Here is a 25,309-nt window from a genome sequence, read left to right as displayed (position 1 = left end):
ACAAAACAAAAAACCCCATCTAAAAATCCCTCCTTTTTTAAGATAAAAAATGAACATGCAAGCCTTCTTCAAACTTGTTCTTCATAAAAAAACAAGAAAGATCACAAACATATCTTTCCTTCATAGGTCACCTTTAAAAGGGTAACTTATGTTACACCCACCATACTAAATCTATCCATTTTATGCCATATGTGCTCTACTTCAAATCATTATGAAGAGCAATCACCATTATTTTAATTCAGAAGGAGGGTGAGAGTAGGTCAGTCATTAGAGCACAAGATTGGGATTCTCACAGAGGGCCTGGTGATTCCTACACTGAAGTCAACTGAAGTTTTGCCACTAACTTCATTAAGAGCAGGATTTCACCCTAAGCAATCATGCTCAAGTCACTTAATTTTTCTGTGCATCAGTATAAAAGTAGACGCTACCACCTTACAGGGGTTTTGAGAGACTTTAATGTTTGGATGAAATGAAATGTGCAATACAGCATCAGTGCAAAAGTACTGTAACACATGTAGTAAATATATCATTTCATAGACTTCAAACTCAGAAGGAACCATTAGATCATTTAGTCTGACCTTCTGCATAACACAGATCACAGAATTTCATCCACTTATTCCTGTATTGAGCCCAATAACTTGTGTTAAAGAACATCTTCAAGAAAAGCACCCAGCCTTGATTTGAAACACATGTATTGCTATAAACTATATTTGAGATGGAGAAGGGACTCCCAACAAAAGGGAGTCACAACCAGTACAGAACCTGTCAACTCATTAACAATTTAGGCTAACAGCACAATAAATAAAGTGATAACAGGTTTCTTCAAATTTGATGGGCAGTTAAAAACAAACATCTTCTTTTGGAGATCTCCACATTTGACTATACTCCTACCTGGAGCAGTATGTTCATGTACTGGAGGCTCTCCTTCCAGTTAGGGCTGTTTTTTAAAAAACAAAGTTGACAAAGCCTATTCTAGCCACTATTTTACCAGGGAGTGCTCTAAAAATCTTCACACTTCTACCATTTTTGAAGACCGCAAAGCTACAGAAATCTCTTTATTGTAACATTTTAAATGCATTTAAAATTAAAAGGTTAAAAAAAATTTCCACTGGTGCTCCCACCAGTGCAGTTCCACCAGTGGTAGTTACATAAGGAGCACTAGTATATAGACTAGCTTTCTGCAATTTACCTGCCATGTCATCTACCTACCCCTGGTCAAGGCAGGTCCAGACAACATGGTGACTAAAACTCCATCAGCCATTTGTGCTATGTCCACAGCATGTCTGACTATTGTTTCCACCAGTGGAGATACAACAGTGGGAAATTTTAAGTCTAATGCAGACAAGGCCACAGGCTCAAGACAAGCTACATATTTTGTTCCTTTTCAATTTATGAAAGTATTAACCATACCAAAATAAAAAACAACTGAACGTTGAACAAACGTTAACAGGTAAACCACATCAAAGGGGTTCCAAGAAACTACCCCCTTGGACTCTCCTCGCCCACACATATAAGCTTTGCATGAGACAACCAAGGCTATATTGAAAACTGGATTATGTGCAGTTGCTATCATTGGCCTGGCATTGCTTCCTGTGGGAGTGTTGCCACCACTCCCAGAGGACATGACCCTCTTACTGCTAGATGCTGCTGAAGTGGTCTTGCCACGTACATCTTGGAGACAGCTTGCCTCTGCAGCCCAGTCAAAGGTGGTGTAGAATCATAGAATCATAGAATATCAGGGTTGGAAGGGACCCCAGCAGGTCATCTAGTCCAACCCCCTGCTCAAAGCAGGACCAATTCCCAGTTAAATCATCCCAGCCAGGGCTTTGTCAAGCCTGACCTTAAAAACCTCTAAGGAAGGAGATTCTACCACCTCCCTAGGTAACGCATTCCAGTGTTTCACCACCCTCTTAGTGAAAAAGTTTTTCCTAATATCCAATCTAAACCTCCCCCACTGCAACTTGAGACCATTACTCCTCGTTCTGTCATCTGCTACCATTGAGAACAGTCTAGAGCCATCCTCTTTGGAACCCCCTTTCAGGTAGTTGAAAGCAGCTATCAAATCCCCCCTCATTCTTCTCTTCTGCAGGCTAAACAATCCCAGCTCCCTCAGCCTCTCCTCATAACTCATGTGTTCCAGTCCCCTAATCATTTTTGTTGCCCTTCGCTGGACTCTCTCCAATTTATCCACATCCTTCTTGAAGTGTGGGGCCCAAAACTGGACACAGTACTCCAGATGAGGCCTCACCAATGTCGAATAGAGGGGAACGATCACATCCCTCGATCTGCTCGCTATGCCCCTACTTATACATCCCAAAATGCCATTGGCCTTCTTGGCAACAAGGGCACACTGCTGACTCATATCCAGCTTCTCGTCCACTGTCACCCCTAGGTCCTTTTCCGCAGAACTGCTGCCTAGCCATTCGGTCCCTAGTCTGTAGCTGTGCATTGGGTTCTTCCGTCCTAAGTGCAGGACCCTGCACTTATCCTTATTGAACCTCAGATTCCTTTTGGCCCAATCTTCCAATTGGTCTAGGTCCTTCTGTATCCTATCCCTCCCCTCCAGCGTATCTACCACTCCTCCCAGTTTAGTATCATCCGCAAATTTGCTGAGAGTGCAATCCACACCATCCTCCAGATCATTTATGAAGATATTGAATAAAACCGGCCCCAGGACCGACCCTTGGGGCACTCCACTTGATACCGGCTGCCAACTAGACATGGAGCCATTGATCACTACCCGTTGAGCCCGACAATCTAGCCAGCTTTCTACCCACCTTATAGTGCATTCATCCAGCCCATACTTCCTTAACTTGCTAACAAAAATACTGTGGGAGACCGTGTCAAAAGCTTTGCTAAAGTCAAGAAACAATACATCCACTGCTTTCCCTTCATCCACAGAACCAGTAATCTCATCATAAAAGGCGATTAGATTAGTCAGGCATGACCTTCCCTTGGTGAATCCATGCTGGCTGTTCCTGATCACTTTCCTCTCATGCAAGTGCTTCAGGATTGATTCTTTGAGGACCTGCTCCATGATTTTTCCAGGGACTGAGGTGAGGCTGACTGGCCTGTAGTTCCCAGGATCTTCCTTCTTCCCTTTTTTAAAGATTGGCACTACATTAGCCTTTTTCCAGTCATCCGGGACTTCCCCGGTTTGCCACGAGTTTTCAAAGATAATGGCCAGTGGCTCTGCAATCACAGCCGCCAATTCCTTCAGCACTCTCGGATGCAACTCGTCCGGCCCCATGGACTTGTGCACGTCCAGCTTTTCTAAATAGTCCCTAACCGCCTCTATCTCCACAGAGGGCTGGCCATCTCTTCCGCATTTTGTGATGCCCAGCGCAGCAGTCTGGGAGCTGACCTTGTTAGTGAAAACAGAGGCAAAAAAAGCATTGAGTACATTAGCTTTTTCCACATCCTCTGTCACTAGGTTGCCTCCCTCATTCAGTAAGGGGCCCACACATTCCTTGGCTTTCTTCTTGTTGCCAACATACCTGAAGAAACCCTTCTTGTTACTCTTGACATCTCTGGCTAGCTGCAGCTCCAGGTGCGATTTGGCCCTCCTGATAACATTCCTACATGCCCGAGCAATATTTTTATACTCTTCCCTGGTCATATGTCCAACCTTCCACTTCTTGTAAGCTTCTTTTTTATGTTTAAGATCCGCTAGGATTTCACCATTAAGCCAAGCTGGTCGCCTGCCATATTTACTATTCTTTCGACTCATCGGGATGGTTTGTCCCTGTAACCTCAACAGGGATTCCTTGAAATACAGCCAGCTCTCCTGGACTCCTGTCCCCTTCAAGTTAGTCCCCCAGGGGATCCTGGCCATCCGTTCCCTGAGGGAGTCGAAGTCTGCTTTCCTGAAGTCCAGGGTCCGTATCCTGCTGCTTACCTTTCTTCCCTGCGTCAGGATCCTGAAGTCAACCAACTCATGGTCACTGCCTCCCAGATTCCCATCCACTTTTGCTTCCCCCACTAATTCTACCCGGTTTGTGAGCAGCAGGTCAAGAAAAGCGCCCCCCCCCTAGTTGGCTCCTCTAGCACTTGCGCCAGGAAATTGTCCCCTACGCTTTCCAAAAACTTCCTGGATTGTCTATGCACCGCTGTATTGCTCTCCCAGCAGATATCAGGAAAATTAAAGTCACCCATGAGAATCAGGGCATGCGATCTAGTAGCTTCCGTGAGCTGCCGGAAGAAAGCCTCATCCACCTCATCCCCCTGGTCCGGTGGTCTATAGCAGACTCCCACCACTACATCACTCTTGTTGCACACACTTCTAAACTTAATCCAGAGACACTCAGGTTTTTCTGCAGTTTCTTACCGGAGCTCTGAGCAGTCATACTGCTCCCTTACATACAGTGCTACTCCCCCACCTTTTCTGCCCTGCCTGTCCTTCCTGAACAGTTTATAACCATCCATGACAGTACTCCAGTCATGTGAGTTATCCCACCAAGTCTCTGTTATTCTGATCACGTCATAGTTCCTTGACATCACCAGGACCTCCAGTTCTCCCTGCTTGTTTCCAAGGCTTTGTGCATTTGTATATAAGCACTTGAGATAACCTGTTGATCGCCCCTCATTGCCAGTATGAGGCAGGAGCCCTCCCCTCACAGACATTCCTGCCTGTGCTTCCTCCCGGTATCCCGCTTTCCCACTTACCTCAGGGCTTTGGTCTCCTTCCCCCGGTGAACCTAGTTTAAAGCCCTCCTCACTAGGTTAGCCAGCCTGCTGGCAAAAATGCTCTTCCCTCTCTTCGTAAGATGGAGCCCGTCTCTGCCCATAGATTTAAGCCATGCCTCCTGTTGTCATGTAAACCCTAATTCTCCTTTTCTCTAGAGAATCCTTGCTTCTGCCCTAGATGGGCATCCTCCTCCTCCACTGAACATATTGGTAAAATGAGTCTTTCTTCTATCACAGCAGGACCTGTGTAACTGGCTAACTTAGGTTCTTATTCACAATGTGTGCCCACATTTCCACACATATCCTCCATAGGATGCCAGTAGTAAAGGCCTTGATAGTACTCATCACCATGTATTTTTGACAGGTTTCAACACCCCTTTAGGATTTATGTCCTGCATTCCCACCCCGTTTCCATTGGTGCCAAAATTTGGTGCCGTCGGCCATTTTGAAAAAAATTTTGTGCGTGTTTGAATGGGGGAAGTGTGTTTGGATACATTGAGAGCAGTTTAAAGTTTGGGTAAGGTTTATTGAAAAAAGGTGTGTGTAAGGAGAGCTGTTGTTAAAGGGAAGGTTATTAAAGAAAAGAGGCTGGTAAAGGTATGCTATAAAAGAATAGAAAATGTGATACCCAAACATCTCACTCTAATCTTTCAGTGTAAGGTTATTGGAAGTGATTGAGTAAGGAGATTTGTTATTAAACAATAGAGAATCATAGAATATCAGGGTTGGAAGGGACCTCAGGAGGTCATCTAGTCCAACCCCCTGCTCAAAAGCAGGACCCATACCCAATTAAATCATCCCAGCCAGGGCTTTGTCAAGCCTGACCTTAAAACTTCTAAGGAAGGAGATTCCACCACCTCCCTAGGCAACACATTCCAGTGTTTCACCACCCTCCTAGTGAAAAAGTTTTTCCTGATATCCAACCTAAACCTCACCCACTGCAACTTGAGACCATTACTCCTTGTCCTGTCCTCTTCTACCACTGATAATAGTCTAGAACCATCCTCTCTGGAACCACCTCTCAGGTAGTTGAAAGCAGCTATCAAATCCCCCCTCATTCTTCTCTTCTGCAGACTAAACAATCCCAGTTCCCTCAGCCTCTCCTCAGAAGTCATGTGTTCCAGACCCCTAATCATTTTTGTTGTCCTTCGCTGGACTCTCTCCAATTTATCCACATCCTTCTTGTAGTGTGAGGCCCAAAACTGGACACAGTACTCCAGATGAGGCGTCACCAATGTCGAATAGAGGGGGGACGATCACGTCCCTCGATCTGCTCGCTATGCCCCTACTTATACATCCCAAAATGCCATTGGCCTTCTTGGCAACAAGGGCACACTGCTGACTCATATCCAGCTTCTCGTCCACTGTCACCCCTAGGTCCTTTTCCGCAGAACTGCTGCCGAGCCATTCGGTCCCTAGTCTGTAGCGGTGCATGGGGTTCTTCCATCCTAAGTGCAGGACTCTGCACTTGTCCTTGTTGAACCTCATCAGATTTCTTTTGGCCCAATCCTCTAGTTTGTCTAGGTCCCTCTGTATCCTATCCCTACGCTCCAGCATATCTACCTCTCCTCCCAGTTTAGTGTCATCTGCAAACTTGCTGAGGGTGCAATCCACACCATCCTCCAGATCATTTATGAAGATATTGAACAAAACCGGCCCCAGGACCGACCCCTGGGGCACTCCACTTGACACCGGCTGCCAACTAGACATGGAGCCATTGATCACTGCCCGTTGAGCCTGACAATCTAGCCAACTTTCTACCCACCTTATAGTGCATTCATCCAGCCCATACTTCCTTAACTTGCTGACAAGAATACTGTGGGAGACCGTGTCAAAAGCTTTGCTCAAGTCAAGATACAATACATCCACTGCTTTCCCTTCATCCACAGAACCAGTAATCTCATCATAGAAGGCGATTAGATTAGTCAGGCATGACCTTCCCTTGGTGAATCCATGCTGACTGTTCCTGATCACTTTCCTCTCATGCAAGTGCTTCAGGATTGATTCTTTGAGGACCTGCTCCATGATTTTTCTGGGGACTGAAGTGAGGCTTACTGGCCTGTAGTTCCCAGGATCCTCCTTCTTCCCTTTTTAAAGATTGGCACTACATTAGCCTTTTTCCAGTCATCTGGGACTTCCCCCATTCGCCACGAGTTTTCAAAGATAATGGCCAATGGCTCTGCAATCACAGCCGCCAGTTCCTTTAGCACTCTCGGATGCAACTCGTCCAGCCCCATGGACTTGTGCACGTCCAGCTTTTCTAAATAGTCCCTAACCACCTCTTTCTCCACAGAGGGCTGGCCATCTATTCCCCATGTTGTGATGCCCAGCGCAGCAGTCTGGGAGCTGACCTTGTTCGTGAAGACAGAGGCAAAAAAAGCATTGAGTACATTAGCTTTTTCCACATCCTCCGTCACTAGGTTGCCTCCCTCATTCATTAAGGGGCCCACACTTTCCTTGGCTTTCTTCTTGTTGCCAACGTACCTGAAGAAACCCTTCTTGTTACTCTTGACATCTCTGGCTAGCTGCAGCTCCAGGTGCTATTTGGCCCTCCTAATTTCATTCCTACATGCCCGAGCAATATTTTTATACTCTTCCCTGGTCATATGTCCAACCTTCCACTTCTTGTAAGCTTCTTTTTTATGCTTAAGATCTGCTAGGATTTCACCGTTAAGCCAAGCTGGTCGCCTGCCATATTTACTATTCTTTCGACACATCGGGATGGTTTGTCCCTGTGACCTCAACAGGGATTCCTTGAAATACAGCCAGCTCTCCTGGACTCCTTTCCCCTTCATGTTAGTCCCACAAGGGATCCTACCCATCCGTTCCCTGAGGGAGTCGAAGTCTAGAGTGTTTATGTTACTGAACACATGCAGAGCAAAACATCCTACTCCACTGACTGTTGGTAGGGAAATGACAGCTGTTCTGGACAGCGCTCCTGGGAGCTAGCCCCTCCTTTTGGTGGGCCAATCAGAGGCAGTTTTACAGCTAGGTCACAGAATGCTCTTGTTGAACCAATCCTGTAGTCTCAAAATTTAGAGAGGATCTTTACCTTACATTAAAAGCTATAAAAACAGGATTAAGAACGAAATTTAGGAAGCACATGATAAAAAAAGTGAATTAAAGCATTAAACAATATTAAAAACTAAGGCAAAACCTGTTGAGTAAGCACATGGCCAAAACCTGGCTTAAAAACATTAAAATCTAGGTTTAAAAAGTAACTTTAGTAAGCACATGATAAAAAAGTGAATAAAAAAAAAACATTCAGTATCAGGATAGGTTGAGAAAAAATGTTGAAAAAAAAAAGGGCAAGAAAAGGGAATTTAGTAATCACATAAAAAAAGTGACTAAAAAAAGCATTCAGTAATGGGAAAAATAGAGAGCACATGGCTAAATTGGAGAGAGAAAGATCTTTTCTTGCCCTGTTTTTAGGGAAGGTAAAGGGGGAAAATAGAGAGCACATGGCTGCAGAGCCTGTTTAGTAAGCACATGATAAAAAAAAAAGCATTCAGTAAGAGCATAGATTAAAAGAAAGAACAGAGGAAAGAGAGCACATGGTTTAATTGAAGACCAAGAGAGATTTTTACCTTGCCTATCTTTCTGTAAAATGAGGCAACTACACAGAAAGTTTAGTCCGAAACTTTCAGACTTGTTATTCCCACCTTTGGATTGGGCCAATCAGAGGTTGTTCTACAACGGTGTTGGAGTTTATTTTCCTGAACCGATTCTATAGGTTCAACACCTCCTCCCCTTTAACTGCCTTATTCTGATCTAAAGAAACAGACCCCCAGCATTTTACCCACCATGTAGCTTTTTAGAAGGGGGTTTTCATAAAAGTTAAAACCATAAGCTTTTAGTAACAAACAATTTTTAAAAGTTTTTTTTCCTAGGTTTTAGGCTAGCACTGGTTATTTTTTTCAGTAAGCCCAATATAAAACAGGCTTTCAGCTGATAGCTGTGATTAGAAAGAAGGTTGCTTTTTTTTACCTGCTTTAACAAACACAAGTTAGTTCCATTAAGCTTTGTAATGGAATAAAGCTCTGCTTTATATTGACTTGAAAAGACACAGCCCTTTATTTACAGGGGTGTTTCAATAAAATAGAGCAGGCAGAATTACCCCAAGTTTCTAGTAACAGTTTATATATTTCCCTTATTCTGTTAACTCCTGGATCAGAGAGAAGAAGCTTGTTTCTTTTTTCACTTTTTAACAAAAAGAGAGGTGAAAGTCTAGTAAAGGAATAAACCCTCGAAAAGATACCTTTTATTAAAACACTTATGCCAATGGGACTAAATAAAGGAGTGTAAGCCTGCAGAAACAGTTCAGGAATTAAAAACAAAAAGTTTTAGACTAACATGGTCAGTAATAACAATGTGAAAAAAGAAGCCATTGTGATCAGAAATAAGAAAGCCCAAGGTCTGCTTTTAAAACAAAATGATACCAAAGACTTGTACTAAAAAGAGTAACTTTAACTGTAAATAAGCTTACTATATAAAATAAAAACTTTTTAACCATTAAAGCTAAAGAATGTAGCTCCGAATTCCTGCCCCCCCTTTCCCCCCCCCTTTTTAAAAAAAAAAAAAAAAAAAGCGGCTGCTTGCTCTGCTCTCATCAAAACAAACAGTACCCTGTAACAAAAGGTGACCAACACACACACTATAAACAATTTAAAAAATGTGTTTATTTGTAAAGTAATGCCTAAAATCCCCTCTTTTCTAACTTATTAAACAAACACTTTAAAAAGAAAAACCCACCTAAAGACACATCCCTTTACTTACAGGGGTGTTCCAATAAAAAAGCATCCCAGAGCCTAAACCTTGACTAAGAAAGTTTTTCCCCAATGTTTTTAGTGAGAAAAACTTGCAACAGCCTTTTGAAGGTAGTGGATTAGAAAAGTCAGCCTTGTTTTTCAAAGAGGTCATCTGAAGACAATTTTTCATTTAACCCCCTTGGCATAGGTGTTTCAACAACACGTGAGTCTGCAGAAACAATCCAGGGTTAAAAAACACAGAAAACCTGTTATAAAAGTAATGTATAGCGATAAAAATGTTTTCCCCCTCTATTTTTTTTAGTAAGGACAGTTTGAAACAGCATGCTTTTGCAGCTGTTAGCAAAACCAGCCTCTGTAAACCAGTGGATCAGAGATAAGAAGGCTGCATCTTCACCTGCTTTTTAACAAATACAAGTGACAGTTATATTAAGTTTTGTAAATGAATAAACACTTTAAATAAAGGGATCTGTCTTTATAAAAATGTTTAAAAGACAAACCTATATGCAGACTTTTTCCTAGCTTTTTAAACGCTGCTAAAGTTTTAAAAATGGTGAGACTGCATTGAAAGATACTTTTGTGAAAGTTTTAACAAGTATTTTATTCCATTTACTGATTGTAAAAGACAAAAACCGTCGCTTTGTGACTGCATGAAGCTTAGAGATGGCCTATCTGAAGCCCTCCCCTTCCCCCCCACATTCTTTTCTATTGTTTAAAACCTAAACCAAGGATAAACAAATTTTAAAAAAAGCCACAGAGATCAGACCATGGGGGTAAGAAAGCAGTCCTGAGTTTTAGGGGGCATGTTGATAACTCTTTTAGTGAAACGGTTTTGTAGGCAGCCATTCTGTGTTAGTTGTTATGCTTTAGCATGGGCAAGCGTTTCTCATTCGGAAGCACTTTTCCACTTTGAGGTATTATCTCCCCTATCCTACGGCCTATTAGAAATATTAACAACAACAACAACAAAAATGTAAAGATACTTTGTAGCAGTGCCTGCAAAGCAACAATTACAATTTTGTTGATCGTTGTTTTGTCTAAGCCCCTAGAGAATATATTTTTGTAAAAAAACACTTATGCAAACTGTAACCCTAGATGATGTACATCATTAAATAATATGAAGCAGTAGACAAGAGACCTGAGACATTGTTGAAATCAGAGAGGCTATGATTAATTCCTAATGCAGAGGGCCTGGGGTGGAAAATGAAAAGGTACAGCCAAAGCGGAAGATGGTATGATTTAAGAGGGGTTCTGGGGCTGCTCTGCAATGGTCCATAGGGAGCCTATAACCCTCATGCATAAGTGCCCGGGCTAGGTGAGGTGGGTGGGCCTTTGTTAGAGGAACAGGCCGCTCATATACACCTCTTGTTGTTGTTGACAAACTGTACTCTGAAACCAGTTAGATTAACAGCCCTGTTAGTCTGTATTCGCAAAAAGAAAAGGAGTACTTGTGGCACCTTAGAGACTAACCAATTTATTTAAGCATAAACTTCCATGAGCGATGAAGTGAGCTGTAGCTCACGAAAGCTTATGCTCAAATCAATTGGTTAGTCTCTAAGGTACCACAAGTACTCCTTTTCTTTTTGTAATCTAACGGCATGTATACTACGGAGGCAACCTACTGACCCTTTGACAAACTCCACACCCCTTGAACTCCATAAAAACACGCTTTACACAGTTATTTTCAACTGACATTTTATTTTACAACACACCCCGTTTAGTTCCCAAAACATGCTCTAACTGTTAGTGTTGTTTTGTAGCAAGATTTTGTAATTTGCTGAACAAAAAAAGGCGTTCAACATTTTGCATTAAACATTCATCTGTCGGTTTGATGATTTCGTTTAAAACACTATTTGGGTCCTCGGCCTCTGTCACTTTGTCCACCACTTCTGCCCCTAGAGCTAAATGCAGGCATCACGGCTATTGGCTAAGAGTATCATGCACCCTCCCTCTAAGTAAAGAGGAGCTTCTATTTAAACTGTCTGATAATTAAAGTTTGCTTTTTTTATTCACTTTATCATGTGCTTCCTAAATTTCCTTCTTAATCCTGTTTTTATAGCTTTTAATGTAAGGTAAAGAGCCTCTCTAAATCTTGGGACTACAGGATTGGTTCAACAAGTGCATTCTGTGACCTAGCTGTCAAACAACCTCTGACTGATCCATCAAAAGGAGGGGCTAGCTCCCAGGAACGTTGCCCAGAACGACTATCGTTTCACTAACAGTCGGAGGGGTAGGATGTTTTGCTCTGCATGTGTTCAGTAACATAAACACTCTATTCTTTAATGACAGATCTCCTTACTCAATCACTTCCAATAACCTTACCCAAATGTCTCTCACTCTAATCTTTCAGTGTATCACATTTTCTATTCTTTTATAGCATATCTTTACCAGCCTCTCTTTTCTTTAATAACCTGCCCTTTAACAGCTCTCATTACTCAGTCACCTTTTTTCAAAAAAGCCTTACCCAAACTTTAAACTGCTCTCAATGTATCCAAACACAACACTTCCCCCATTCAAACACGCACAAAATTTTTTTCAAAATGGCCGATAGCGCGAAACTTAGGCGCCAATGGAAACAGGGTGAGAAGGCGGGACATAAGCCCTAAAGGGGTGTGGAAACCTGTCAAAATGCATGGTGATGAGTACTATCGTGGCCTTTACTACTGATGCTATTTAAATTGATTGGCCAATCGTGAAAGGGGAAAAGTCTAGACAAGGAAGAGGGAAATGGAGGGGCAACATGTACTTTGAACCCTTCATTCCACATGTCTATTGCAGGGAGTTCTGTAAGTTGTGACTCCTAAAGGAACAAGTAGAACATTTTGTAAAAACAAATGGAGCCAAGTGCCACCCAAAAAAGTCCCCTACTCCATACACTAGACCTGAACTCCCATAAGAAATTCAAAATACTCTGGTCAAAGTAAAATGTGTTCTTGTTGCATAACATAATGTTCTTGTAGCTATCTTTCAGTTTCACAAAAAGAAAGTCTAGTTCTCTTAAGTGGAATAATAACCTCAGTGAAATTTTCTTGAATTTTCTACGGAAGTGCTTGCTTCTGGACATAAGAGCAGTAATCAGTGAGACCTCCTAATGTTTCTGATACTAACATACAGCTTCACTAAAATTCTTCCTACAGTACTTATTATCTTACAGAAAGAAGAGATGCTAATGATGATTGTTTCTTAACTTTGATAGTTTGCTAACAATTAGACAAAATGAAATACACACATTACAAACATATTATCCCCATGTATTTTGTCAGACAATGACACTAAATACTCTTTGAAATAAATAACCTGATGTTCCTGAAATAACCAGAAGGTTCAGAATTGTGTGAGACAGTACAAATTCTCTATTTTGCAGTTTCCAGAATGTAGTAAGTGGTGTTTTACTGAAGAATAATGAAATCAGACTTCAGAGTTTGTTATTACTGTCAGTGTTCTACTGGCAGACAAGCAAAACTTTAAATTGTAATTTTCAACAACAACAAACACACTGTGCATCATGTTCATAACTTGACTATTCTTTTAGTTATGATAGTAACATACTTGATATATTTTATTTGGATTTTAGCCTTCAGTTTCTGGATTATTATTTTGGATTTCAGTGTTTAGTTTTCTTAAAACATACTTATTATATTTTGATAGTCAGTAGTAGAGGACTATTGCCGATTTTAAGATAAGTGTATAGATCAATGTCCTGAATGTAAGAAATTCAGAGAAACTCACTGAATGAATACAAATTGTACAAGAAAGTATAAGGATCTGATATTTGTATACCTACTATGAATTCAAGTTGTAAATATATACATAGTGTGATTCTCCTTTCACTTATACCAGTTTTATAGTGATGTAACACAACTGATTTCACTGGAGTTACTCCTAATTTATATTTATATAATTGAGAAAAGAGGTGAAATCCTGGGTACATTGAAATTAAAAGGAATTTTGCCATTTACTTCAGTGGCATTAGGATTTCACCCCAAGTTCTTATAACTTTTTAAAAAGTAACCTACTGGCTTGGTTTATCCTTTTTTTTAAAAATGAAGTTGAAGTAAAACATTAAACCTCTTATTATGTCATAGTTGCAAGCAGTCTTACTTACATCAGTCCATATTGAACTAGCCTGTGTTAGCAACATCCAGGTTCGGCTAACTTGAGCACATCTTGCCAGATCAATTAAGTTGATATAATGGAAGATCTAAGATAGAAAAACAGAATGTATGAAAATAGAAACTATTGCTTAATAAATACCACTAGACTAAAAAAAAAACCCCACAAAACAAAAACGACAAAATACATTCAAACCCAAAACAGACTTAAAATGCTTCTGTCAGCTATTTTATATGACAGAAGTATGTTATGCTGAAGTAGGATCTACTTTCCCCTCTAGAGCCATGTGATGTCAGATAAGGCATTATACACCCACTTATGATCAAGTGCCTGATATAGCAATCAAGGGATCAGTTTTCTCAGCTAACAGAGTCATGAGAGGAAGATTTTTAAAGGAGGAGTCACAGGAATGAGGATATCAGATCACCTTGTCTGTAGCACCTTTCACAGGACTAGCTCAGCTAGGGCAAAGTTTGCTATGAAATTTACCCCACAGATCTCTGTAAAGAGCCTGATATTGCTTGATGCACTGTGTTAGTAAGCTCCACAAGCTAAGTGATTTGGTCGCAATCTGTATCCTAGAAATATAATTGTGAATTTTCTTTTCCACATCCCTCTTACATTATTGCTTCCCAAAAATTACATCTCCACAAACATTTTGGGAGTAGCAACTTAGAATAATCTTTCAAGAAGCAGCTTGTCCTCTGCCTACAGTTAGTTACTTCTCCTAGAACATAAGGGAAATGGGATTAAACTGAATATATATTTCAGCCCTCGCATATTCTATTTTTAAATATGAAATGACATACTAGAACTGAAAACTTAAAAAGATTCCATATATACATAGATGGATTCATTACATTTCCCAGATCAATAGAGCTTTTTTCCTTTGATGGATTTTAAAATCCATTGCTAGGCACCCACTGTAGCAAATTAGTTTATTTTATCATCTGTTTATTCATGTGCTGTCTGTCCTGACCACTGGCTACATGTTGTGCATAAATCCTGAGAAGTACAAGAGGAACTACAAACAACCTATGAAAAATGGGGCACCCCAATATTCATGGGGTCTGGAAATACAGATAAGGGAAAAGAGGGTCGATATCTTCATGCACATACGCAGAATGTTAAGTGTAGTCAGAATCACAAAATAAAAGAGGGCTCCCTGGTTGGGTAAAATGGAATGCCTAGGGGCAAAACCCCAACAGGAATCATCCCTTTATTGATGATCAATAGGTGAGGAATCCATCAGGAACGAAGAATATTTTTGAGACTGTGAGTATGACTATATTTATAATTTGTGCATTGGTATTTGTAGGATTTATGTGCGCTTAGGTAATCATAATCTTGCTTGTGATTAATAAAACTTGTAAAACAGACTAGATGTACTTGTGAATGTATGTGTGGTCACTATTATTGGTCTTCGTGTGTTCCTAGAGTCTCTGCTACTTGTCTCAGATTTAGAGGTGACTTTCACCCTGTTGAATACTGAGGGAACTCCTGCTTGAGCCCCTCTGTTGATCTTTACGGTAGCAGTAAATCACAGAGAAAGAGGTGATCCCTCAGGTAACCCTGGTCCAAACCATTAAGGGCTTCACTGATAAAGTCAACTCCTTGAATCCTACTTTGAATTACCTTTATAGCAGTTTTTCAATTAAATTCTTTATAATCCCTTGAATTTAACAAGTTAGAAATCAAATCCTATTGTATTAAAGGCCTGATCCTGAGCACTTCCAACTCCCATTGATGTTAAAATGCGAGTTGAAAGTAGTCAGCATCTAGGAGAATCTAAAAACCTATTAAAACCCTAAAGAGATAACATTTCAAAAGAGCAAACAAAGAAACCCAGACAAGCAGTTCTGTATCTGAGACAATCATTAGTAAACTATAGACTGCAGGCATGGATCTTTCCAGCCCACCAAGTTTGCCCACAGTCCACTTAGAGCCAGATCTATCAAGCTTCAATTCAGGAAAACACTTAAGAATGTACTTAAGTCTATCCCCTATTCAGGGCAGTACTTATATGTATCGGGGGTAGCTGTGTTAGTCTGTATCCACAAAAACAAGGAATCCAGTGGTATCTTAATAAATTGCCCTGTTCTGTTCACTACCTCTGAAACATTTGGCACTGGCCATTGTCAGAAGACAGGACACTGGGTTAGATGGACCGTTGGTCTGACTCAGTATAGCCATTCTTACGTTATGATTGTCTTTGTAGGTGATGTGGGCATGGTAAGAACCCCTAACAGATAAGTGATGTCAGGACATTCTAGGGAAGCAAGACCCATTGGTCCTGAGAGTGCCTGCTTGGAGAGTAGACCTTACACAACTAGGCTTGCAGGCACTGCAAGTGAAGCCTTGCAAATGGGTTATGCAGGTACATGTGGCCGTATGACTTAGCAGTACCAGGTCATCACCTGAGGGCTGAGTCAAACCTGGCTGATAAGGTCACTCATTGCAAGGAACCTGTTTTCATGTAAGTAAGCTCTTATCTTCATTGAGTTCAGAGTCATTCCAATAAATTCCATATTTTCTGAATTTACCTGAAGTCCCAACGCATGAAATAGGTCAAGTGAGGAGGTGACCAGTGCTTGTACTTCCTGATACTACCATCCTGTGACCAACCAATCATCTAGGTAGAGAAATATGGGGCTGCCATGTCTGCAGAGGTATGCTGCTATCATGGACAATACGCTCATAAAAACCCTCAGGGCCATCGAGAGGCTGACAGGGAGCACTTTGTATTGAAAATGCTCTGGGCGCACCGTAAAATGTGGAAGTCTCCTGTCCACCGAGTGAATGTCTATATGAAAATAGGCATCCTTCAAATTGAGGAACGTAAACCAGTCACCTTCCTTCAGGGAAGGGATTTTTGAGGCAAGGGTGGTCATCTTTGTGGCATTATACTTCATAGTAATATTATTATGATAGGAGTATGGCATAATTATGATGTATTTTGTGCAAAATAAGACATGTGAGATATCACTGAAAAGTTTATGATTTACTGAATATGATTATCCTACCTGTAAGCATGTATCATTTTGGTATCTGAAGTTAGGAATATTGTCTATGCATCTATTAGAAGTGTTTACACACCTGGGGAATGCCCACTAGAGAGAATGCAATCAGTCTAGATGGCTGGCTGGGAAGGCCCATTAAGGAAAACAATAGGTCTTTGAAGTTGCTAATCTCCCACTGAGGAGCCTTCCTGGGAAGCCTTCTTGGGGCTGCTGCAAACAGCCTCTGAGTCATGGCTGCAGTGGCCCTACAGGGACATGGGACCAACTCACCTGTACTGGAGTCCATGATAATACTAGTGTTTCTCCACTGACCAGGTGTGGGAATCAAACTGAGAGACAAAGGATTCCTGACATATGCAAAAGCTATTTAAGGCAGGGGAGTGACATCATCATGGTTCATTCCTCACTGACTCCCTGTCCAAGAAAGGAGACTGCTGGAAACCCCTGAGAAACAAAAGACTGAACTAGGGTAGAAGGGCTGAACCCAGGCTAGAGGGTTGTCTAGTCTGTGAAAAGACTAACTGGAGTTTTAAGCTGCAAACAAGTGCAGTTTGCCTTCAAGAATTTCTGCAATCTGCTTAGAACAACATTTAGGGTGAGAATTTGCTACTTATACCTAATTTATTTAATATATTAAGCTTAGATAGCATTTTGTTTTATTTGCTAGGTAATCCTCTTAGATTTTAAGTGATTATAAGGGATAGCAAATAGATCAATCTTTTGTAGTTAATAAACTTGTTGTGTCTTGTCTAAGACCAGTGTGTGGAAATCATTACCGGTGGGGGGAGGGAGAAAGGAGGGGGCAAAAAGCTGTTGCCTATCTTCCTCCACATTGAGAGAGGTGGCAAATTTCATTAGCTTACGCTGTACAGATCTGTGTGCAGCGCAAGACCTTATAATTGTAGGTTTACACTCCGGGGGTGGGGGTTCTTAGGAACCGGAAAGTGCCTTAGCTGAGCTTTCCCATGCAGAGTTGATCTCAGCATGTGTGTGTGTGGCTGCAGCTGGGTGTGTCCCTACCTGTATGTGTGCTGGTGGGGGCCTGAGGGCCTGTCACACCAGTACAGCGTAAAGGGAGCACAGGCTGGTGGGCTCAGTGGTATCCCAGTTCCAAGTGGCACCGCAGGGGGGAACCAGTCACAGTGATCAGGGCGATTTGCACAGCTTGTTGCTATGAGACACTTGTGGTGATTTTAAGCAAGTTTTAAGTGTGTTCGCTAGAGATCAGTCAAAATGGTTACCAGTTTGTTATTTTCTGTTTTCTGTCCCTACTTTCCTTACCTGAAATAAGCAAAGTAACAAGATGAGTGAAAACAGTGAAACAATTGTGAAACTGAAGCTTTTGAGAATTCAGGCAGAAGAAAGAAGAAAAAAAGACACAGAATTAAAACAAATGGAGATTAATGCGCAAGAAGCTGCACACCGAAGAACCATAGAAGCAGAGAATGCCAGGCAAGAAGCTGCATGCCAGAGAGCTATGGAATTAAAACAGATAGGGGCTGACAAAGAAATTAAGATCCAGAAGTTAGTCATGTAGGAGAGAGAGAGAGCGCGAGCACACCAACTGGGCTTGCTAGAGAAGCAGAACCAGATGAAAGATCTAATGGGAAAAAGGATTGAAAGCTTTAAAGAAATGTTTGACCTTGTTGAGTATTATGCTGGCATTTGCTCCAGGGGGGAAGGGAACATTTTGCCTGTCTGAGAAAACTGTCCAGGTTCCTGGCTGACAGCAGCTTGCAGTTAAGCAAGGGACAGACCTCACTCTAGAATGTATAGGAGGATGTGTCCTAGGTGGAAGCCCAAAGGAGGGGGATGGAATCCGAGAGAGACCGAGGTGGGTGAGAGTTCCTTGGGCTCTGTAGCTGGAGACAAGCCCAATTCAAAGAGGGAGGAGGGTGTAGCGCTTACCAGTGACAGGACTGTTCTGGCTGTTAGCGGTGAGCCCATGGCCAAACAGGGTGTGTCTTAGAGGGGGGCCCAGAGAAGGAAGTTCAGAAGGAATTTGGGAGAGTACAGGAATGTCTCCTCACTGATTACAGATGTAACCCTTCTGCCCGTCAGAGTTGGCAGCAACAAGGGCCGGGTTCAATATCTAGGGGTTCCATTCCAATAACACAATGCAAACCGGCTCGAGCCCCCACCCAGTGACCTGGGACAAATATATACCACCCCCGCTGGGCGCCTCCAAGAGGCAATACTTCCCCTCTCGCAAGCACATAGTCTGAGTGTAGCAAAAGTCTTTTAATAACAGAGAGAAACAATGTGGCATTATGTTGGGGAAACACCACCAACCGGATTCATAACACAACCCATGAGCAAAAACAACCCCACCCCAGGCAAATTGGGGCATGCCCTTTTCCCTTTGGTTCTTGAGTCCAGCAACCCCAAAAGTCCAATGCCCCAAAAGTCTCTGTCCCTGGTCAGGGCAGCCCCAGAGTTCGAAAGTTTATCGGCGGAGCTTTACCTCCCAACCTGGGTGGAAATGGGACGGGGGTAAGAGGCACCTTACGTGATCTGAAGCTGACCGCCCCATAGCTCCATAGCGGCGCTCCGCTCCACTCCGCCAGCCGCCCCACAAAACTCCTTCGCGCAGCTGCACTCCGCTCCACCAGCCGCCCCACGAACTCCTTCGCTCAGCTGCGCTCCGCTCCACCAGCCGCCCCACGAACTCCTTCGCTCAGCTCCACGGCCCACAAGCAGCTCCTGCCATCCACACACTGCTCCATGTCGAACTGCTTCACCAGCCGTCCCGCAAACTGCTCCACAATATATCGTCAGGCTCCCCCACTACTTAACACAACACTCAGTGATTTCAGCTCTTAGGTGAATTCAGCTTATAGTAGGGGAGCCCCAGTGCTGGTGCACTGTCAGCCCAAAGTGAGCTCAGCAGCCTATAACTAGACTTCTAATGAAATCAAAATTAGCTCTGATATTCCACAGTGGAGAGAGGAGGAAGTGCAATCAGCATGTAAGGCCCTCACCAAGGGGCCCATGCCACCAAGTATTAATACTTGTCCCCAGCCTCTCTCCATTCACACAGTTTTGGAACCCATGACCCTTGCCTAGCGAGTGCTACTTAGATGATGGTGAATCCCTCCATCGTAACAAAAGGCCACGTACAGTTCCAAGCACAGTTCCCATAATCAGGGTAATAACAATTTATTCTTCCTGCCCCAATAACAGAGACACTGGGGATCCCACAGCAGCCAAAGTGACCATTTGGGCAGCTATGGTCTCATTCTAGGCGTGGTGGGTGTGCCTATGCAAATGAGATCTGCCCCTGAAGTTCTTTTCCACAACTTGCCACACCTCACCACCAGATATCAGGGTGGAGCTCATCCTGACACTGCTTACACAGAGAAGGGTTTGCCCAGAACTGAGCAGCTGTTCCAGCATCTGTGCTCCCAGGCACCCAACCTGTGACTCAGGTTTTAAGAGGGAACTGTGTAACTGACGTCCCGGAGGGGAGCAGTCATACAACGGACCTCTTGGGAACAGGGAGAGGGGTGGCAGACGATGCCCCAATCCAGGTCCCACTTTTGCAAAATGCTGTTCCTAATGTACATGTGAAAACTAATTCTGTCTCTTTAAGACAGAATGTGAATACTAAAGATATGAGTGTCATTGATAATACTGATGACATGCATAATTTTTGAAAAAAATTTGTACATGCTAGGAGTGGTATTCCTATAAGAATACTGCTTCTCAGCTAATACCTGTAAACGAGCTTAGAGCTTGGCACAGCAGAAAAAGCATAATAAACCTAGACTGCTGTGTGGAAGGGGAAACTGAGGTACTTCATCTCATGGCATTGGTGGCTACACTCTAGAGGATATTGATATTGGCACTGTGTTAACAATGCTGCACACTAGAATGCTTTCAGACAACTTGGAAAAAGAAACACAGAACTTCGCAAAAAAGCCTATGAACAACACTCACCTTACCACTCTTGTTACAGTGTGTATGGTAACACTCATTGTTTCGTGTTCTCTGTGTATATAAATCTCCCCACTGTATTTTCCACTGAATGCATCCGATGAAGTGAGCTGTAGCTCACGAAAACTTATGCTCAAATAAATTTGTTAGTCTCTAAGGTGCCACAAGTCCTCTTTTCTTACTACAATGCTTGTTAACACTTGGAAGTTGTGTAACCAAGACCTACGGAGGACATTAGGCACACTGACTTTGAATTAGTCAGTGAGTAACCCTCTGGCTGTAATCTAAGGGGAGAGGTGTGGCATTATGCCCCATATTCTCCACAGTAATATTATTATGAGTATTGCCTAATTATGATGTATTTTGTGCAAGATAAGGCATTTGAGATATCATTGGAAAGGTTATGATTTACTAAACATGATTATCCTACTTGTAGGCATGTATCATTTTTGTATCTGAAGTTAGGAATATTGTCTATGCATCCATTACAAGTGTGTTTACACCTGGGGAACACTCACCGGACAGAATGTAATCAGTCTAAATGGCTGGCCGGGAAGGGGCATTAGGAAAAATAGGTCTTTGAAGATGCTAATCTCCCACCAGGGAGCCTTCCTGGCAACTCTGTGAAACAGCCTTTGAGTTATGGCTGCAGGATCATGTGATCAACTCACCTGATACTGCACACCATGATAATACTAGTATTTTTCCACTGACTGGGGTGGGAATCACCCTGGAATACAAAGGATTCCTGCCATATGTAAAACCTATTTAAGGCATGGGAGTGACATAATCAGGGTTGGTTCTTCACAGAATCCTCACCGAAGAGGACAGCTGTAAACATCTAAGAAAAAAGATTGAATGAGGGGAGAACCAGGCTGGAAGGTTGTCTAGCCTGTGAATGAAGTATCTGAAGTTTTAAGCTGCAGGCAAGTGCAGCTGGCCTTTAAGAATCTCTGCCACCTGCCTAAAACAACATTTAGGGTGAGAAATTACTACTTGTAACCAGTTTCTTTAGTATTTTAAGCTTAGATTGAGCTTTCTTTTATTTGCTGGATAATCTGCTTTGAGCTGTTTGCTATCACTTATAATCACTTACAATCTCTCTTTTGAAGTTAATAAACTTTTTTGTTTGGTCTAAAACCCAGTGTGTGGAATTCATAACTGGGAGGCAAAAAGCTGTTGCAGATCTTTCTCTACATTGAGGGAGGAGGCTGTAGGGGCAAGGTTGCGGAAGATTGGCGAGGAGCTAAGTGGTGGACTGAGTATGTGACTGGATGTAAGCGGAGGATGCAGGCAGTTTTAATGAACTTTGTCCGACAGACCCTGCCAAAAGATATTGTAGCACAGCTCAGCATATTTTTGCCTGTAAACAAGTTAATGTAATAAGCATTAATCATACATATAAGAATATATTCTTACATATAAGAATATAGCACTGCAGAGGACTCCCCCCAGCAGAGTCCTGCCTGGTCAAATGTCCCAAATGGCCAGAGTCCCCTGCAGCCCTTCCACATGTCCTAGGGGCTCCCCACAAAGATTGGAGCATAAGTTCTTCCTTCCTTCAGTAAAGCATAGTTTACTATTCTTAGGCCTGAGCGTCCTCCTTTCGCTTGTATCTCCTCCCCAGCCCTTGCAGGCACAGAGGCAAATTTCATGAGCTTACATTATATAGTTCTCTGTGCAGCACAAGACAGTAGAATTATGGGTCTACCCTCTAGAGGCATGGACTTGAGTCCTGGGCAATTCCTTAGCTGAATCTTCCCATGCAGAGCTGATCACAGCATCTCTGTATGTTTCTGCAGCTGCATGTCCCCCTACTTGTATGTGTGCTGGTAAAGTGCAGTCTGAAGCCTGAGGGAAGGCTTGGCTGGCTTCCCTCAGCAATAGTGTGAAGGGAACCCAGGCTGGTGTGTCAAAGGGCTCAGTGGTACCCCAGTTCCAAGTGGCACCCCAGGGGTGAGAAGGCCATTTCACACACCCATAAGCATTTGTAGGCATGAGTCCTTAGATAATATGCTAAAACATATAGGCACTTACATATGTAGGGTGGCAAAATACCTTGTTCGCCTCAGTAGGCTCAGTCCTTTTTAGCCTTGGAGATTCAGGTTTGGGGCAAGGTGAATCCTTATAGGTGGCACAGGGTCCTGCTACTCCTCTCCTCAGTCAGTCCCTTGTGCTTGTTTTCCTTCCCTTCTGGGGAGCAAGTGCAGCCTCCCTACTAGGGAGGTTTGGTGTCTTGCTGTAAGCAGCCTACTAGTAACTTCCCTACTCCCCTCACTCCTACCAACCAGGGGAGGGTTTAAAAAGGTCCCAAGTAGTTGGAGTCAGCTGAACCTAATTGGTTCCCTAGCAACCCCTTTTCCAGCTGAACCTTATTGCCCCATGGTTGTCTCTCCTCAGTGGATAGGGAGGGGCCTTTTAATCCTCTGGGATTAATTACTACCCCCCTTTTGTAGCAGTTTGTCCTGGGTTTACCACAATAGGTATAAAAAACTAAAACACCCGCTACAAACCTGAAGACTTTTTTGAAGCACATGTAAATGAGACACAAAAACAGTCTAAAAGAACTAGACCACTAGTCCAAAAAGTCTTCAAGTCTCCTAAAGCAACTAGCACATGAGGAAGAGATAATGCCTGTTATGCACCTACTGTAATTGTGCAAAAATATACTAGATGCAAAAAAATGCATTCTAATTTCAACCAGAAGTATGCAATTACACCTAGAAGTATGATAATTGATAGGATAAATTAGAAAAGCTATCTATTGTAATGAAATATTCTGCTGTTATTTATATAAATGCCTCAGAAACCTATTACGGTATTCATCTCAATAATAAGCTCTGGGAGTGAATTCCAAAGACTAGTTATATGTTTCATAGAAAAATATTTCCATTTTATTCATTTACAATTTTCAGAAAACAATATACACAATACACTGTGTTTCATTAAGTATGACAAAGTGAGTGAGGTAATATCTTTTATCGGACCAATTTCTGTTGGTGAGAGAGACCAGCTTTCAAACTTACACAGAACTCTTCTGCAGGTCTGGGGAACATACTCAGAGTGTCACACCTAAATACAAGGAGGAAGAGATTGTTTTTCAGCATAAGTAGTTAACACACATTTCAAGGGACCATTCCAGGTAACATGGCATCAGTCAGAGGGGGGGACGGGAGAAAGGGTGGGGAGGCAGCTGGCAGGGAGTTGTTAGTGGGTTATACAGATTGTTATAAAAAGCCATAAATACAGTGGCTCTATTCAGTCCATGATTTTTAGTGTCTTGCAAAGTTATGAATTTAAGCTCCCAGGTTTATTTTCTCAAAGTGTTGTGTACGTTTCCTTTGAGGATAAAGACTGATCAATCACTCTATACCTGATCTCTTTGTGAAAAATGTTCACCCACAGATGATATGGTGTTTTTGGTTTTTATCGTTTTCCTGTATGAGTTCATTTGAGACCATAGAGATTGTCTAGTTTCACCAACATACTGTAGTTGTTATCGGGGCATTTAGTGCACTGGATGAAGTCACCACATGTTGTGATGAGCATGTGTAGGACCCATGGATCTTGAAAGGTGTATTGTGTGGGGTATTGATCATTGTAGCAGTGGAGATACATCTGCAGGTTTTGCATCTGTTGTTCTGGCAGAGTCTGGTGCTGCTTGGAGTTGGTGTGTCCTGGTCTGTGGGGAGCTTGCTTCTGATGCTTGGAGATGCTTCTCAGCTTGGAGATCACTCTATATCTGACCAATCAGTGCTCATCCTCAAAGGAAAGTTGCACAACACTTTCAAAAGTCAAGCCTGGCTGCTTAAATTCATAACTTTGCAAGACATTAAAAATCATGGACTGAATTGAGACACTGGATTTATGGCTTTTTATAACAATCTATTACTCACTAATAACCCAGCCAGCTGCCTTCCCCCACTCCACCCCCCACTTCCCTTCCCTCCTATGACCGAATGGGTATTAATGCACCACTTCACCATAAATGGTCCCTTGAAATATTTGTTAACTACTTATGCTAAACAATCTGTTCTACCTTGTATTTTGCTCTGACACTTTGAGTACGTTTCCCAGATCTGAAGAAGAGCGCTATGTAAAATCAAAAGCTTGTCTCTCTCACCAACAGAAGTAGGTCCAATAAAATGTATGACCTCACCTACCTTGTCTCTCTAATATCCTGGGACAGACAATAACTATAACAATATTGCATTAAGTATGTCATTATATGAAGTATGATTTCAGTTTGATATTAAGTATGTTCCAACAAGGTGTATGCATCCCCAAGTATTATAATTACATCTATAAAGGCAAGCATTCATAGAAGATAATTAACAAACTTATTAACATAATTTTTAAACTTGTGCCCCATTTTGATGTGAACACAGTGTGAACCCTAAAAAGGTTCGAAATCTGTCTTATTTTAAGACAGATTTTTGATCTGTTATAGCCAAATGAAATTGACATAAAACAGGCATAAAGATTAACAAGTCCTTGCTTGAGCAACTATTCCAAAAGTTCTCAATGCTGATTTGATTTGTGTGTTACCACCTAATAGACACAACCATTTAAAATTACTTAATCAGAAAATAAAATACACTCCTTAAATCAGTGGTCCCCAAACTGTGGGGCGTGCCTACCTAGGGGGGTATGGAGGAACATTTATGGATGGGTGCATGGCGGGGCCCAGGCCAGCCCCCACGGAGGGCAGGGAGGGAGCACCACCCAGCCCCACTCTGGCCCCAGCCACAGCTCCACTCTGCCCCCTGCTCTGCTCCCAGCCCAGCT

General features: G+C 42.3%; 1 protein-coding gene across 4 annotated transcripts in view; it reads right to left on the bottom strand.

The window, feature by feature from the left end:
• Positions 1-25,309, bottom strand: part of FBXL13 (F-box and leucine rich repeat protein 13) — a 197,825-nt gene that overhangs the window by 130,962 nt on the left and 41,554 nt on the right. For all 4 annotated transcript variants that reach the window (XM_084630203.1, XM_084630205.1, XM_084630204.1 and 1 more), the window contains one exon: positions 13,558-13,653. In XM_084630203.1, coding sequence (XP_084486329.1) covers positions 13,558-13,653 — 96 coding nt within the window. The remainder of the gene's footprint in view (positions 1-13,557; positions 13,654-25,309) is intronic.

Source organism: Lepidochelys olivacea, assembly GCF_965140295.1.
Source record: "Lepidochelys olivacea isolate rLepOli2 genome assembly, chromosome: 1".
NCBI classification, from domain to species: Eukaryota; Metazoa; Chordata; order Testudines; family Cheloniidae; genus Lepidochelys; species Lepidochelys olivacea.
Note: the sequence above shows the minus strand (reverse complement) of the source record. Positions and strands in the feature narration are given on the sequence as shown.